Source organism: Xyrauchen texanus, chromosome 31, assembly GCF_025860055.1.
Source record: "Xyrauchen texanus isolate HMW12.3.18 chromosome 31, RBS_HiC_50CHRs, whole genome shotgun sequence".
Taxonomy (NCBI): domain Eukaryota; kingdom Metazoa; phylum Chordata; class Actinopteri; order Cypriniformes; family Catostomidae; genus Xyrauchen; species Xyrauchen texanus.
This window is the reverse complement of record NC_068306.1, coordinates 327,347-344,460: the sequence shown is the minus strand read 5'-3', so window position 1 is coordinate 344,460 and position 17,114 is coordinate 327,347. Positions and strand designations below refer to the sequence as shown.

The window sequence follows — 17,114 nt, the reverse complement described above, 5'->3', positions numbered from 1 at the left end:
GCGGGAACGCTGAACTGACATTATTGTAGCACTATGTAGGTTGATTCAGGCATATTATTTTGACTTGAATAACGCCGGTTCATGTTGATGATACCACTTAAAAGCACATTTTAGGTTACAGTATAAACATTGTTTTTAGAGTACTCTTACGAACTCAAATAGAAACGAATCGGCATTTGGCACGAGAAGTGTTTGTGTTGTTGCAAATATCGAATCCATCCGTAAGACATCTTCATCAGAGATGATTGTGACACAACATACTTTGATTTAGTACGAGAGGAGTTTTATTCTTTGCAGTTCTTGCAAATGTTGTATTCTGCATAACGTGGCGTATGGTGGCCCATTCGGCCCTTTCGCGGCCGACCCACTAGCACGCTTGGTTCTCCCAATGGACAGTGATCGGCCCCAAAGTTCGTCAGCCCACTGGGCAAATGCCGGTGTGCCAGATTACCAGTCCAGCCCTGCTAGTACATCACTCCCCTTGTAAGAGATGGATCTAGTAGAACTAATAGTTAGCGCTATTGACGGCCATTCAAAAATAAGTGTTACAAGGCCGGGACTCATTTTCATTGTGCCACCCCAAAAACCTTTCGATCCTCTGAATCCCTTCACAAGAGAAATCAAGGGACTACCAGTTCCCTAATTTAAAGTCCAAAATGCATCTTCACTCCCCCCAAAGAATGCATCCTATGACCACATGGGAAGTCGACAGTTAGGGTTCGATTTGGGTTTTGGTTGGGGGTTAGATTAAATAAAATAAGCATGAACACAACTGTCTTTACAACTGGCTTCTGGTAACCTCTCCTGGATTTAATGGATGCTGTTTATATGCTCTAAAACACTTACCGCTTTAGCCTCTGGGAGCAGTGTTTTAAAATTCGGTCAACATTTACGTATACTGAACGTTTACCGATTTTGGCTAAAGAAAGATCTGCACATGCTTGCCGATTTAATCTATTCGTGAGTTCAGATTGTCCTAGCACTGCCCTAAAAGCAACATAAATGGCAGATATCTCATTATCTTATAGTAGATGTTTTGCACGTCACCAATTAAGGCTCCAAGTGTAAAATGGACGTCACTTTTTTCACAGTTTGTCATCTTAAATGTCACAGCTCAGGATAGTTGCTAGTGAACCAGCGTTGATGAACATAAGCAATGATGGCAGACTTTATATTGCATACTTCAGGGACTGCATGCACCAACCAAGCAATTGTTATGTGACTGCTAACAGATCAAGAACTCCAGGTGTTTAGACTTCTTCGTTCTAGAACCACAGATACTCTTGCTCTACTTGCTGTTGAGAAAAATATGTCTGGACAAAGAGAGTTTAATCAGGTCTTTGGATTAACTGTTTAAGCTGGTTTGTTTTTCAAGTTTTATAAGGGCTTTTGGGCACTTGTAAGTTGGTCAAGCTAGGAAACCAGGTGCCGACCAACTAAGACCAGCAAATCACTCTCACTGTCTAGTCTAGAAGGGCCAGGACTCTAAAAGTTTTTAAGTGGTTCTTTGCAGGTTAACAGCAGAATTGGTCCAGCTGGAACAGGATTTATGCAAAGTAGTCATGCTGTGGCCTCAGGCGCGGGAAATGAATGGCAAGCCGTTCAAATATTGGCAGCCGGTCAGTGACTCACAGTAGCAACACCCCCATTGCTCGGTGATGGAGTCTTTTTGGATCACTGTCTAGCTGTTTTGGCAGGTTGTTTCTAATTTTAGAGTTAAATCTGTTGAAAGAATAGATGAGCAAATGGGAGTCAAGTGTGAGTCCAGAAGAGTGAAGCGTCACTGTGGTGTTTTGCCTGGACATATTGCAATGTCAACAATCTCCCAATGCCAAGGCCATTTAAGGTCATAAATTTTTTGACCTTCTGAAGATGCAGATTGTTATTAGCATTGTTGGTGATGGCATATAGCATGCTACATTTGCAAAGGCTTGAGGGCAATATAGTCCAATGTATACAACTTTTTTCGAAAGATTTGCACTTGTAACCGGCCCTGCTCGCCCTGCTCCGAACGGGACTCGAACCGGCATCTCCGGCGTGGGAGGCAGGTGCGCTAACAAGGAGGCTAAAGGTTACAGCTGGCTACCAGCTGGCTCCCGTTACACACACCCTGCTAAAAAAAGATGCCTATGGTGGTTTTAGCTGGTTTACCTAATCTTTAAACCCAAAGTATACTTCAGTTTTGACGCGAACGCTTCAAAGAATACTCTTCATTTATACCGTATTCCTTCAGCATTGTTTGTGATTTGTTTCTCTCCCCTTTTTATCCCAATTTGTAACGCCCAATTCCCAATGAGCTCTAAGTCCTCGTGGTGGCGTAGTGAGTCACCTCAATCCAGGTGGCGGAGGACTAATCTCAGTTGCCTCCGCGTCTGAGACCTTCAATCTGCACATCTTATCATGTGACTTGTTGAGCACGTTACCGTGGAGACGTAGCGCATGTGGAGGCTTCACGCTATTCTCCACGATCCACACGAAACTCACCACACGCCCCACCGAGAGCGAGAACCACATTATAGCGACCACGAGGAGGCTACTCCATGTGACTCTACCCTCCCTAGCAACCAGGCCAATTTGGTTGCTAAGGAGACCTGACTGGAGTCGGTCAGCAAGCCCTGGATTCGAACTCGTGACTCCAGGTGTGCTAGTCAGCATCAATACTCGCTGATCTAGCCAGGCCCCATCAACTGCGATTTTTAGCATGTCCTTCTTGACTCATTATTTAGGTGGGGTAGACATCTACCCATTTTTGTTTTCTGAGATGTTAGCCCTTCGGGAGTTCATTGCAAATTTGCAACAAACTTATGGCAAATTGTCCATTGTTGCCAAAGGTCTGCTGGATCACCACTAGTGGTGAAGAGATACAAACCTCTGGCAAACATCTGTGGAGAATCACAAGCTCATTTGCATGTGAAAATAATGAGTGGCAAGTTTGCGGCTTGTTTGCCAGAACTCAGGGAACCAGACCGCAATCACTGAAGTAATCCTGCAATGTGTTGAGGTCATTATAGCTAGGTACTGATGGAGATTTCCCAATTGCAGCTCAAATGGAATCTATTTAACAGATATAATAATCAACACAACCACAACGGAAGTAAACCATGAAGTAAAAGTAAATCTTGGGATAATAAGAATTAATTAATTGGAATATGGAATATTGGTAATTTTACTGCAATGCAGCATACTTCTGTAATATTTGAAATATTTAGCATAATACACTGTGTGCTGTTTTACTTTTTACTACTGTTGTGTACTAACTGTTTAAAAAGAAACACAATTGTAGGCAGCATTGAGTATTGTGCAGTATTCACCAAGTAGTAAGCTAGTGCTGCTTTCCAAACACAGCCACTCCCTTCATCTCTTCTGCAGCTAAATGTGCGAGTAATTTATCATCTGGTCAGTGTGGTTATGTTTGAGGAGACGGATTGTGTTCAGCCAAACCGCAGAGTCTTGACCCACTGGCGAACACATGAACTTGGACACCGCTGTTTATAAAGGTCTCCAGAGGCTTTTCAATGATTCAAATGATGGTCCAGACTGGTTTGGTGCTGGTTTAACAGAATTGGTTGAGCCAATAGTTGTTGAGCGTTGGGGGGGGGTGTTCGCTGTCCTTTTCTACATAACGCGGCAGCTCGTTTCAGCTTATCGTGGCCAATTTTTCCCGTTTCCCCCTGTATATGCGGTTTTCACCCTTGGCCAGTCCCCCCTGTTCGTCCCCAAAGTGTGTCGGCCCACTGTGAAAATGCCCGGTATGCCAGATTATCAGTCCAGCCCTGGTCTTTGTAATGATGCTGGTTAACTAATGAAGGCTAGTCAATAAGTCTTGTTGTGGCATCAACACAGATGTTTTTGCAAGATATTTATCAGATATTGTCATCTTTGGCCCACTGAGGTACATGGAGATTAGAGGCAGACCAATATGTTGGTTTTACCGATCCATCAGTGCCCATAGTTGCTTTTTTTGGAACTATCAGTTATCAGAAAAATGTATACTTACAGCTGCAGTAGTTTTACCTCTGGAGGTCAAGTAACATTTCATCATTGACAATCTTCATCCATATTTTTATCCTTACTTCAATGCATATTTTGTTATTTTTATTAGATAAATCAAGTGATAAATCACACACAACTCACCACACGCCCCATTGAGAGCGAGAGCCACTAATCGCGACCACAAGGATGTTACCCCATGTGACTCTACCCTACCTAGCAACCGGCCAATTTGGTTGCTTAGGAGACCCAGCTGGATTCACTCAGAACGCCCTGGATTCAAACTCGCGACTCCAGGGGTGACAGTCAGCGTCAGTACTCGCTGAGATACCCAGGAAAACAAATAAGTTTGACTGACCAATCAAAATTGAGCAAGTCACACTTCTGTTTCTCAAGACTTCCGGGTTCAATAAAAGTTTAGCACAATCGACATTATTTGTGGCATAATATTGATAACCACCAAAATACATTTCAACTCGTCCCTATAAAATATGGGTTCCAGTGAGGCACTTACAATGGAAGGGGTTCATTGAACGTTTATTCCTTTAACCATTATTGATTGAATGAAATGACACCAGAATAGCGGAGATTTATCACAAGCGATCGCTGATGGTCTACTGTTGATGAATAACTACTCATATTTGTAACACAATGTTTGCTTTAGTGTTTATATTGTACTCATGCTGTTTGTGTGAGTATCTGGGAGCACAAACATTTCAAAATAAGAGTCCTCTGTGCATTTCTGCCTTGTTTATGGATACCCACATCCCACATTGTGCACCAAATCACATTTCTTTTTTCTGGTTATTATTTATATTTTAGTTATACAATATAGAGGTAGAACAATATATATTGGTTTTACCGATTAATTGGTGCAACAGTTTCTTTTTGGAACTATCAGTTATCCACAAAAAATGATTGTTGACGATTTTTTTCCCCCCCAAATCAATAAACCTAATTTGGTGAAATGTGTGTGTGTGTGTGTGTGTGTGTATATATATATATATATATATATATATATATATATATATATACACTAAATATTCAAAAACTTTTAATCTTGTGAATATGTAAGATATGAAAAGCTAAATTTAGTACATACTTACATACATTATATAAACGATCAGCCATTACATTAAAACATCCTGCCTAATATTGTGTAGGTCCCACTCGTGCCACCAAATCAGCACCAACCCACATCTCAGAATAGCTATTCTTCTCATCACAATTGTGCGGAGCGGTTATCTGATTTACGGTTATCTGAGTTACAGTTATCCGAGTTACGATTATCTGAGTTACGGTTACCTGAGTTACGGTTATCTGAGTTATGGTTATCTGAGTTGCGGTTATCCGAGTTGCGGTTATCCGAGTTACAGTTATCCGTGTTACGGTTATCCGAGTTACGGTTATCCGAGTTACGGTTATCTGCGTTGCGGTTATCCGAGTTGCGGTTATCCGAGTTGCGGTAATCCGAGTTACGGTTATCAGAGTTGCGGTTATAAGAGTTGCGGTTATCCGAGTTGCAGTTATCCGAGTTGCGGTTATCTGTGTTACGGTTATCCGAGTTACGGTTATCTGTGTTACGGTTATCCGAGTTACGGTTATCCGAGTTGCGGTTATCCGAGTTGCGGTTATCCGAGTTGCGGTTATCCGAGTTACGGTTATCCGTGTTACGGTTATCCGAGTTGCGGTTATCCGAGTTGCGGTTATTCGAGTTGCGGTTATTCGAGTTACAGTTATCTGTATTACGGTAATCCGAGTTATGGTAATCCGAGTTATGGTTATCTGAGTTGCGGTTATCCGAGTTGCGGTAATCCGAGTTACGGTTATCTGAGTTGCGGTTCTCCGAGTTGTGGTTATCCGAGTTGCGGTTCTCCGAGTTGTGGTTATCCGAGTTACGGTTATCCGAGTTGCGGTAATCCGAGTTACGGTTATCCGAGTTACGGTTATCCGAGTTGCGGTAATCCGAGTTACGGTTATCCGAGTTGCGGTAATCCTAGTTACGGTTATCCGAGTTGCGGTTATCCGAGTTGCGGTTATCCGAGTTATGGTTATCCGAGTTGCGGTAATCCGAGTTACTGTTATCCGAGTTACGGTTATCTGAGTTACGGTTATCCGAGTTGTGGTTATCCGAGTTGCGGTTATCCAAGTTGCGGTTATTCGAGTTGCAGTTATTCGAGTTACGGTTATCCGAGTTACGGTTATCTGTGTTACGGTTATCCGAGTTACGGTTATCTGTGTTACGGTTATCAGAGTTACGGTTATCTGAGTTACGGTTATCTGTATTACGGTAATCCGAGTTATGGTTATCTGAGTTGCGGTTATCCGAGTTGCGCTTATCCGAGTTGTGGTAATCCGAGTTATGGTTATCTGAGTTGCGGTTATCCGAGTTGCGGTTATCCGAGTTGCGGTAATCCGAGTTACGGTTATCCGAGTTACGGTTATCCGAGTTACGGTTATCCGAGTTACGGTTATCTGTGTTACGGTTATCAGAGTTACGGTTATCTGAGTTACGGTTATCTGTATTACGGTAATCCGAGTTATGGTTATCTGAGTTGGCGGTTATCCGAAGTTGCGCTTTATCCGAAGTTGTGGTAATCCGAGTTATGGTTATCTGAGTTGCGGTTATCCGAGTTGCGGTTATCCGAGTTGCGGTAATCCGAGTTACGGTTATCCGAGTTACGGTTATCCGAGTTACGGTTATCCGAGTTGCGGTTATCCGAGTTGCGGTAATCCGAGTTGCGGTAATCCGAGTTACGGTTATCTGAGTTGCGGTTATCAGAGTTGCGGTTATCAGAGTTGCGGTTATCCGAGTTATGGTTATCCGAGTTGCGGTAATCCGAGTTACGGTTATCCGAGTTACGGTAATCCGAGTTACGGTTATCCGAGTTACGGTTAACCGAGTTACGGTTATCTGAGTTGCTGTTATCTGAGTTGCTGTTATCTGAGTTGCGGCTATCTGAGTTATATATCGGCCTTTTGCAACACCTTAGGTAGCTGTATTGGCAAAATCCACTATCGGTTGACCTCTAGTACAATAAAATGTATCTGGGATCTTGTAGCGTTTATATGTCAGTGGCCGTCACAGCAAGGAAAGCCTAAGAGCATTTTCTTGGCAAGAAACCCCATTCAGTGAACCGATTTTAAAAACTATCGATTAATCGGTTATCTTTTTTTTCTTCAGAATATTGCTCGACCTCTACTTATGGTCCTGCTGAAGATCACTGTGATTCACTATGTCTCTTTCAGAGAAACAAACGATCCTATACTGCTGTAGCTGACGGCTATCTCCCGCTGTTAAGTGCTCGTGAGAAAAGTCCTTCACATAAACTCATGCAATATGAGTGAGTGAGGTCATAATTCTGCCTTTGTTGCCTGCGGGACAGGACTGCTTCTTCACAGGGCAATTGCATGGAGAAGAGTTGCTCACATTTCGCCTGTTGCTCCCTGAATGAAGAAATGCTTCCTCTGCTGTGGGTTTTATGTGCCATGTGTTTGACAGCATCTATAGTGTGGTGTCTGTGAGGAAATTCTCTGTTGTTGCCTTCTGCGTCTTGCACACACATCTGGCTGTTATAATAATGCATGCTTTTGACAAACATTCAAATGACCTTTCTCTAGCATAACAAGTCTGTCTGTGTGTGTGTGTGCATACTGTATATAAACAAACTCCTGTGGTTACATCTTATATTAACAGCCCTGTTTATGTGGTTAAAGGAATGTTCTGGGTTCAGTTAACTTACAATGGAAGTGAATGGGGCTAGTCCTTTTAAACATTCATTTCAAAAGTATAGAAACAAGACGTAGTTATTATGTATGTTAATATGATTTTAGTATCACATACTTTAATTTCTGTGTAAAGTTATATCCAATATACAGAGTGCACAAGAGTCTGGTTCTGGAAGAAAAAACATGTTATCATTATTGGTGAAGAACTGCTTTTGTATCTTTTGTCTTTTTTTGCTTCAAATTGAAGATTTTAATTTACTCTATTACAAGTTTTAATTACAACGTAACCCTGGTAAAGCCTGTAATCTCGGTAAGTGATTTTATCACACTAAAGTCATGATAGCATGTATAATGTTTATGTCTTGTGTAGAGGTGAACCGATATATCGGTTTTACGATCAATCTGTGCCAATAGTTGCTTTTTTTCTCTCTAATTATCGATAATCTGCAAAAATCTATGCCGATAGTTGCCTTTTTTGTTTGTTTTTGTTTTGTTTATTCCTCCATGTTTACATCTTGTGTAGGGGTAAACCGATATATCGGTTTTACGATCAATCTGTGCCGATAGTTGTATTTTTCGAGTTAAGGGCTATCTGCAAATATCTATGTTTGTATCTATAGTTGCCTTTTTGTTTTGTTTATTCCTCCATGTTTATATCTTGTGTAGCGGTAACCCGATATATCGGTTTTACGATCAATCTATGCCGATAGTTAAATTTTTTTTCTCTAATTATCGTCTATCTGCAAAAATCTATGTTTGTATCTATAGTTGCCTTTTTGTATTGTTTATTCCTCCATGTTTACATCTTGTGTAGGGGTAAACCGATATATCGGTTTTACGATCAATCTGTGCCGATAGTTGTATTTTTCGAGTTAAGGGCTATCTGCAAAAATCTATGCCGATAGTTGCTTGGGTTTTTTTTTTTGGTATGTTTTGTTTATTCCTTCGTTTTCCTGTGGAGTAATATACTATTAGAACGGCTTGATTCTACAGTAAAACAGCGGCCTCTAGAGGTGAAATAAAAAACAATCATGTGGGGATTTGCTCTATCTAAAACTTTCATCATTGATAATATTCATCCATATGTTTATCCGCACTTCAATGCAATTTATATGCAAGTGTTTTAAAATTGTAATCTATGGCATGCAAAAAAGTGTCTGTATGGAAATGTTCCCCGTCAGCTAAAAGTCCCACGTTATGCACCATATCTTCATTTTTTCTGTTATTATTGGGATTTTAGTTGAATAATAAACAGCATCTGGGATTTTATTCACAGACACACGTGTCTGTGCCCATTATACTAACAAAATACTTTAATTTTAACGTTCTTAAAATGTATTTTAAGAATTATCGGCCAATGAATCTGTTACTTAATATTCTTCCACAATTATTTTTTGAGCTTAACTTGTTCACATATGGTAGCTGAAAACAAAGAAAAATTGGGCCATTTTCTTTTAATTTGTTTGGTTATTTTTAACTTTGTTGCACTTGTGGTTTTCCCGGTCAAAAATGACCGATCATTAGAAATGAATGGATTAGACCAGTGTTTCTCAATCCTGTCCTGGAGTACCACTGACACTTCACATTTTGGATGTCTCCTTTATCCAATACTCCTGATCCTACTGATTAGCTTATTAGCAGAATGCTCCTTGATCTGAATTGTGTGTCTAATAAGGGAGATATCCAAAATGTGTAGTGTTAGTGGTACTCCAGGACAGGATTGAGAAACACATATTAGAGACTACAAAATACAGAAATATGAAGTGCTCAGGAGCAACCCAATCCTATAGATGAGTACATAGGTGGATGTGTGTTTGCACACACACAAAGACAAAGACACAGATCCCCCATTTAGCCTTAACAGACTGTAGGGGCAAGTGCTGTTAGCGAGCACCTATGAAGGCCGGAACGGTACACGAGGGGGTGGGTGGCCAGCACCACGCCCGACTTCCTTTGTCTCCCCAGTGGCGATGTTTTACGCACCAGGTACTCATTTTAGGCTGAGTTGATCTAGGGGAGGCCCGGGACCGGTTCAGATAATCGTCACTGGTGTTGGCCATGAGCGGGAATTGAACTCGGGTCACCAGGTTCACACACACACACACACACACACACACACACACACACACACACACACACACACACACACACACACACACACACACACACACACACACACACACACACACACACACACACACACACACCCACCCACACCGACACCATGTGTTGAGCGCCCTCTTGTGCATTGACGCTCTTTGAGGAATATTTCAAGATCTACTCCTCATGTTATGTTGTGTTTGGGCTCGTTTGAATCGGGATCGTCTGTTGTAAGTTACTGTAAGACACTCCTGTTTATTATAAATTAATGAATTAACTAAAACTCACTGCAGTTTGTTCTCTGAGTGAAGCACGTTTGCCCATTGTATTCTACTAATTAAGACCTTTCCAATGATATATAACACATGGGTATCTCGTCTTTTTTATGGTTTTACCAACTCTAAATATAATTGATGTGATAACAAATTTGCAAACAATGCGAACGAAACCGTTCTTATTTGTCAGCAAATTAAAAAGCATTATTTTAGAAGAAATTGATACAAAGATCGAATGCAATATATTGTAGTAATATTTACAATATAAGAGATTTTATAAAGAGTCGGTCATTTTTGACCGGGAATACAAAATGTATTAGAAGAAAACGAACACACGGGTTAAGAGAACAAAATCATCACTTCTGGGCAAATTGGCACAAATAGAAGTGAAAATGGAAGTTGAAGACACTGTAGCTCTTTTATTAAACATAATTATCCAACCGTACAGACAAAATGCTCTGATGGACGTCATGTTTTCTAGCATTCAGCGGTAGATGCCGTAACTCTGGGAGTTACAGTGTGTCACGTTGTTCTGGGAGGTAATGGCACCAAAAAGCAGCATGTAAGCATCAAAGGTTGTCCGTATGACTCATATGAAAAACTTAGTAAATCTTCCTCATTTGTTTTTAATCTGAATGCAAACATGCTGAATAAATGAGTTGATAATTGGGTGACACTTGCTCAATTAAATGCAAATGTTTTGGTAGGCAGCAATTCCATTCCCAATATAGCTGCAGTGTTTGTTCAATATTCAAAACATTAAACGTTCTCTGTCGTTGTTTTTTCCGCAGGAGATTTCTCGTCCTCCTCCTGTCAGCATGTGCAGCTGTGCTGTGTGCAGAAGAACGAGGTACGCTCACCTTTACCCTTTCACCTTTATACCCATCACCTTTAACCTCTTAAAGTGTCAGAACGCTGATGGGTGCCACAGACCCAACATTCATAGTTTATGTAGAGGTGATGTCATTGGTTTGGATGTTAAGTGCTTTCTCGTATCCCTGTTTAATGTCCAGAATCATAGTTTGACTTCCTGAAGTGTAAACGCTTTGACTCTGTGGCTCAACCAATGGTGTGAGTTTAGGGAGGGTCTATCTGGGAAAGTTGGGGGTTGACGGATTTGACTTTTAATGGATGTCCGTAAAGGATACACCTGTCCATCCTCACACAACCCTCTGTCCTCACCTCCATACAGTGCATTTAGAGTATTGATACGTCCTTTATGAAGGACGTATCAATTCTCTAAATGCACCATGAGGAAGCAAGGATCGAGGATGGAGGAAGCTTCCCAAGGACTCTTGAGCGAGGAAGCACCGGAGCATCCTAAGAGGAAGACTTTTTGGTCGAAGCACCTGATGCACGCATAAATTCTCCTCCCCGTTCACATCTGACACATCTGTTTTGATTCATGTTTCAATGGTTTCAATAAACCATAATTTTCATGTGCAGTGCATCTTGAACTATTAGGGTTTAAGGCAGCTGTGCAGATATGGCGCTTTGAAGTGATGCTTGAGTGAACAAGGACATTTTAAATATCCGCCTTGCTTTGATTCCTTTGTCCTCATTTACTTTCCTCACATCCTTTCCTCGTTTCCCTAAATGGAGGAGCTTGTAAGTGAGGAAAGGAAACAAGGAAAAGTAACAAGAATGCACCCAGGAAGTTATGAATGAAGTTGAGGAAGTAGGAAGGAAGTCAGTAAGTTGCAGAGAAAAAAAGGTAGTCGGTAAGTTATGAAGTTAACAAGAAAGGAAGAGAGTTGATATGGAAGGAAGAAAGGAATTTCAGAAACAAAGAAGTTGGAAAGGAAGGAAGGAAAGCAGTTCAGAAACACGGAAGTTAGAATGCTGGGAAGAAATGTAGGTAGGAAGGAAGGAATAGTGCTTGAGTGAACAAGGACATTTTACAAAACCGTCTTGCTTCGATTCCTCCATCTTCGTTTATTTTCACAACCTTTCCTTGTTTCCCTAGAGGGAGGAGCTAGTAAGTGAGGAAAGGAAACAAGGATGCACCCAGGTAGTTCTGTAGGAAGTTGAGGAAGAAGTCAAGAAGTTGCAGAGAAATAAAGGAAGTCAAGAAGTTCTAAAGGAAGTTAAGAAGAGTTGAGAAGGAAGGAAATTCAGAAACAAGGAAGTTATAAAATGCAGTTGAAGCGCATGTCTCTATTAAATCCACGCACTTAGCGTGTCTGTTCTTGTACTCGGAGTGACAGAATATTCCTCAGCCAGCAGAGAGAGATTGGTTTCTCTCATATTCTCTCTGTAGTGTTAATCAGTCGTTTCCAGATCTCTGCAGGGCTTGTCTCTCAATGCTGAGATCTCAGCCAAAGTCTAGTGTTACAGAAGAAAACAGAGTGAAAGGGGTGAACGTTAGAACTGTAAAAACACCAGAAAGCTTAAATGTCTTAATTACAACCAAAAGGGTTCTTCAGGCTAATGTATTGGTGTCATTATATGTCATTATCATTATACTTGCATTTAACATTTCGAATCTACTAGGCTACAATTGCTCTTTAAGGAATTTCTGAGCTATTACACAAATCATATTGTCAAAGGCTGAAAATGTTTAGCTCTATTGATGATCAAGTACAGTATGACCATCTGTTAGCTGGTTTGTTGCTAGCCCAAGATTGTTTACAACCTTGTTCCAGCTATTGACCAGCCAATGACCAGTTTCCCTGTTTTACAAATAACTAAAACCAGCCTAAGATGTTCAGCTGGTCTTGCCTGGTCTTTCTCCCTGATCAGGCTGTTCATTTGGCTGGTTTTTAGGGGTTTGGGGCACTTTTTAGGCTGGGAGATCAGCTTGCCGATCAGTTAAACTAGCTTAGCATCAGCTTGGCCAGGCTAGGAGATTGACTTAAACCAGCTAAGACCAGAAAACCAGCTTAGGCTGATTTTATCCCCTTTTTTCCAGCAGGGTAGACTAGCTACCATGTACCAAAACACATCTCCCAGCTTACCCTGGATCTTCCAGCAGGGTAAATACTGATTTGATCCTGCGTTAGCTGAGAGTTAGCATTAGCATAGCATTTTTACTCACACCTCTCTCCTCGTAACTTAAATATTTTGACTAAGTAAGTCTCATAACCTCTATTGGGATTAAAGACAATATATTGATGTATTTCTTTTTCTCTGCGGCTCACCCGAAATTGCACTCCAGATGGCCAGAACACAAGCGACTGTTATCAGGCTGGTTTCTTTGCATTTCTTCATGGTTGTTCATGGCTACACTCTAAAAATAAGTTATTGGCTGTTCAATGTTCAATTTGTGCAACCCGAGAGGTGAAAGTTCACAGGGTCACCTATGTGCAACCAGTCAGAAACATGGCTGACAGAGCTTTGAGGTCCAATTCACTTTTCATGGTCTGTTTTAAAAGCATAGAGAGTCAATGCAGACAGAGGCAGAGTAACGATAGGACTACAGTAACTTCAACAGCTGTTGAAGCCCTGGATTAAGAAATCTGTTTCTGCTCTTTGGTATTGAAAACGTCTGCTTCCAGCACTGTTCCTGAGATATCACTGTGGACATTCTCAAACGTGGTAAAATCTTGTCTGATTGCTGACAGGGGAACAGGGTTTCCTGCGCACTTGATTTCAAAAACAGGCTCAGCCCTCAATGGCCTTGTATTTATGTTCAAATTCAATGCAGACTGTTGTCTTGCACCTAGTGGCACTCAATGTAATTGTAATAGTGACTTCATTTTTAGTGGTGCTTGGTGTGATAAAAGTTGCTGCCACAATACTAGGGTGTTGTGGGTATTTGCGAGGGCGTTGATGAGTGGTTTTTACTGTTGCAATGTGGTTGCTCACTGGCAAAACAGGACACCCAAGTTTGCTCTGTGACTGGGGTCACTCCTTCAATGCAAATTTATGGGATTTGTTTGCCCATTTTATCACCGTTGTAAGTCCAATTGCTAAGTAAAGTAATAGCACACCTCTCCTCTACAAACCACGTTATGAGGTATCAGGCCATTATGAGGCATCTGGCCATCAAATCACTCACAAATAGTAATAATATATAATAATATATATATAATATCATTCGCCCATTACATCCGAACCACAGATGCTACTATCGGCCACTAGTGAGGACTTATGGGTAATTATTTGTAGTGTCAGGGATGTTGTATGTGAGAGCAAATATTCCTGTCATTTGTGTGGCTGACAATATAAAGCACCACTAAGTTTGAAAGTGTTAATTTGGACTGGCTAAACAAATTAAATTGACATTTGCCCTTGGCCTAGTTGTTCGTCCATGGTCTTGTGAGTAGTGCTAAGCATCAGTACTACTATTGTGTGCCCTTTGTGTGAGTGATTTTAACAAACTCCAAACACCCTAGCAACTGCATAGCAACAAGCTTAAAAACCACCCAGCAGCTGCATAACAAAACCCTTGCTACCACCGACAATATTGAAGAATAATTTCAAGAAACGCTGTCCCCCCTTTTCCATAGGCAGACAAACAGATTGTCTCTTTGCACTTTACACCAAAAATACAAAACTACTCAACTGCAGCCTCTTATAATATGTTTAATGTGATGTCCGCTTGTCCAAACTCTACCTCTGTCGCACACATGGTCTGTTGCTCATAGTTGTCTCTTTCTCTCCAGGTGTAGATCTTATTCATCAGCTGGGCCTCTCCGGTCGCAGAGACATGCGCACTTCCGGGACAGCATACCTCACACCTCTTCAATCTCTAACCATCCTGCCCCCTGGTGTTGGGGTAATTCTCGGACAGGATGCCCTCATTGAGGCTCCATTAGTGGGCATGCTTCCTGCTGGCATGGAGGAGGAGTTCTCCATCATAGTTACTTTAAGCTCCTGGCGAGCGAACAATGCCTTTCTTTTTAGTGTGCATGATGGCAGTGACAGACTGCAGTTCGGTGTGCAGCTCCTGCCTGGCAGGGTAGTTGTTTACATGGGTGAGAAAGCATCGGTTTATTTCAAGTACAATGTGCAAGACGGACAGTGGCACTCCTTCTCGGTGGGTGTCCGACCACGCACTGTATCCTTCTACGCACACTGTGGGGCCGTACAGTACAGCGAGGAAACGCTGACCCATCCACAGACGCTGGGCTCTGAAGGTCGCCTTTCTGTGGGCAGGATGGACTCCAGGGCGGTGCAGTTTGAAGGAGAATTGTGCCAACTGGACATCTATCCCTCTGCCCAAGCTGCGACACACTACTGCGACTATGTAAAAAAACAATGCAGACTGTCCGATACGTTCCGATCCCTGCCCCTGAAGTCCGAAAGCACAGAGTCAACTTTCCCGACAAGCTCGCCTTCCCGAAAGTCCAACCAAAGGTCTTCAGAATCGGACACCCAGAGATATATCCCCACCCTCTCTGCCCACTCCACTGCGGCCACCAGTTCCACTCCTATGGTTGTTTTCAACCAGTTTATGACCACAAGATCACCTACATTGCGCTCCAGCATACCAAGACTTCGGAGCCCTTCTCCAAGCCCCCTTATCAAGGTACGATCCCTGGGCTTCACCATTGGAACTCCAACCAGCAGCACCATAAATGATGGGAACCTTGTAGGTGAAAATGACATGGAGAATCAACAGCTTCTCAAAAAGCCAAGAGCCACTCGGCCCACCTTGGATTTGATCACCATTGTCAGGCAGAGTCGTTTGAAAGAGGCCTTGAGGAATGATGGTAGATCCCACCAATCTAACAAGGATCTTCTGCAGACAAATTTAAAAGTGACTGGCACCATCCTGTACCGTGAAGAGAGCAGCTATAACCTGGTGGATCAATCCGAGGATCAACTCCAAGAGGGGATGCACGACTCAGACTACTCTGAAGGTTATGGATATGACTACGGTTTTGAAGAAGCTGAATATTTTGACTATGATGGATTCGTTGGTTCTAAAGGAGAACCAGGTCCTCCAGTAAGTAATCTTGCTCTTTTTTTTTCTCCAATTTTTAAGTGTATTCCACAATCTTCAATGCAAAGAACCACGCTACTGCAAGTCAGAGCAAAGCTCTACATAAATTGATCCAAATTACAATGCATAAGAGTCCGGGCTAATTTATAGCTTTTTCTTGGGTAGAATAATGCATGATCTTTGAGAGAGTCTACTGGGAAAGAGATGTAAATAATTTATCAGTGGCAGGTAGTGATTTATGTTCAGGATCCTCCTGGAGTTGCAGGTGGTTATACAGTAATAGCTTGTCTCTATTTGTTGCCAGTGGCTTGTGCTGCAATTTGCATCACCTAGTAACAAGCTAATAAGTTGATGTCCTTGAACAACCATGAATGGATGTTCAGAAAAGTTTAGGGTAAATCTGCCAAAAAAATCATGCTGGAATTATCATATTTATGAGATGAGTGCGCACAATGGCACCACAGCAGGGCAGTTTTTATGCAGTGTGCCACTGTTGATGATTAATTGTGAAAGCTTGCTAGAAAAATACTCCTCATTTAGCCTAGTTGCTTCTATAAGATGTTTTATTCATACTTAAACAGTTGCCTTGCCTGCAAATTTATGTGAGGAATATTTAAGTGTTTGTATATGTAGTGCTAGCATGGTTTGTGTGAGGATATGAGACATGACTGTGTGTATAATATGTTTTGGACTTCACCCTAAGTGCTCTCACTTGGCTGTGGGATGGTCCCACCAGCTGGATTCAATGTTCTCTCCTCTCCTGTTGTACCTCTAATTATGCATTAATGGGATAAATGAATATATGCAATGGATGGCTTTATGGTTTTGAGAATTGTGTAAGACAGCAATCAGTTTATTAAAATATCAAATTAAATGGTAAATGGTCTGCACTTATACTTGGGGGTGGCTGTGGCTTAAGTGGTAGAGCGGGTTAGCCACTCATAGCAGGGTTGGTCGATTCCCGGCCCACATGACTCCACTTGCCGAAGTGTCCTTGGGCAAGACACTGAACCCCAAGTTGCTCCCAATGGCAGGCTTCACCCATTCACACACACACATTCACACACCAATGACAGCAGAGCTGCCATGCAAGGCGCTAGTCTGCCATTGGGAGCAACTTGACCACCGGA

At 41.8% G+C, this 17,114-nt stretch overlaps 1 protein-coding gene across 2 annotated transcripts in view; it reads left to right on the top strand.

Moving 5' to 3' along the window:
• The window catches only part of LOC127624943 (collagen alpha-1(XXIV) chain-like), a 108,078-nt gene that overhangs the window by 1,480 nt on the left and 89,484 nt on the right, over positions 1-17,114 (top strand). For both annotated transcript variants that reach the window (XM_052099876.1, XM_052099875.1), the window contains exons 2-3: positions 10,886-10,944; positions 14,702-15,987. In XM_052099876.1, coding sequence (XP_051955836.1) covers positions 10,886-10,944; positions 14,702-15,987 — 1,345 coding nt within the window. The remainder of the gene's footprint in view (positions 1-10,885; positions 10,945-14,701; positions 15,988-17,114) is intronic.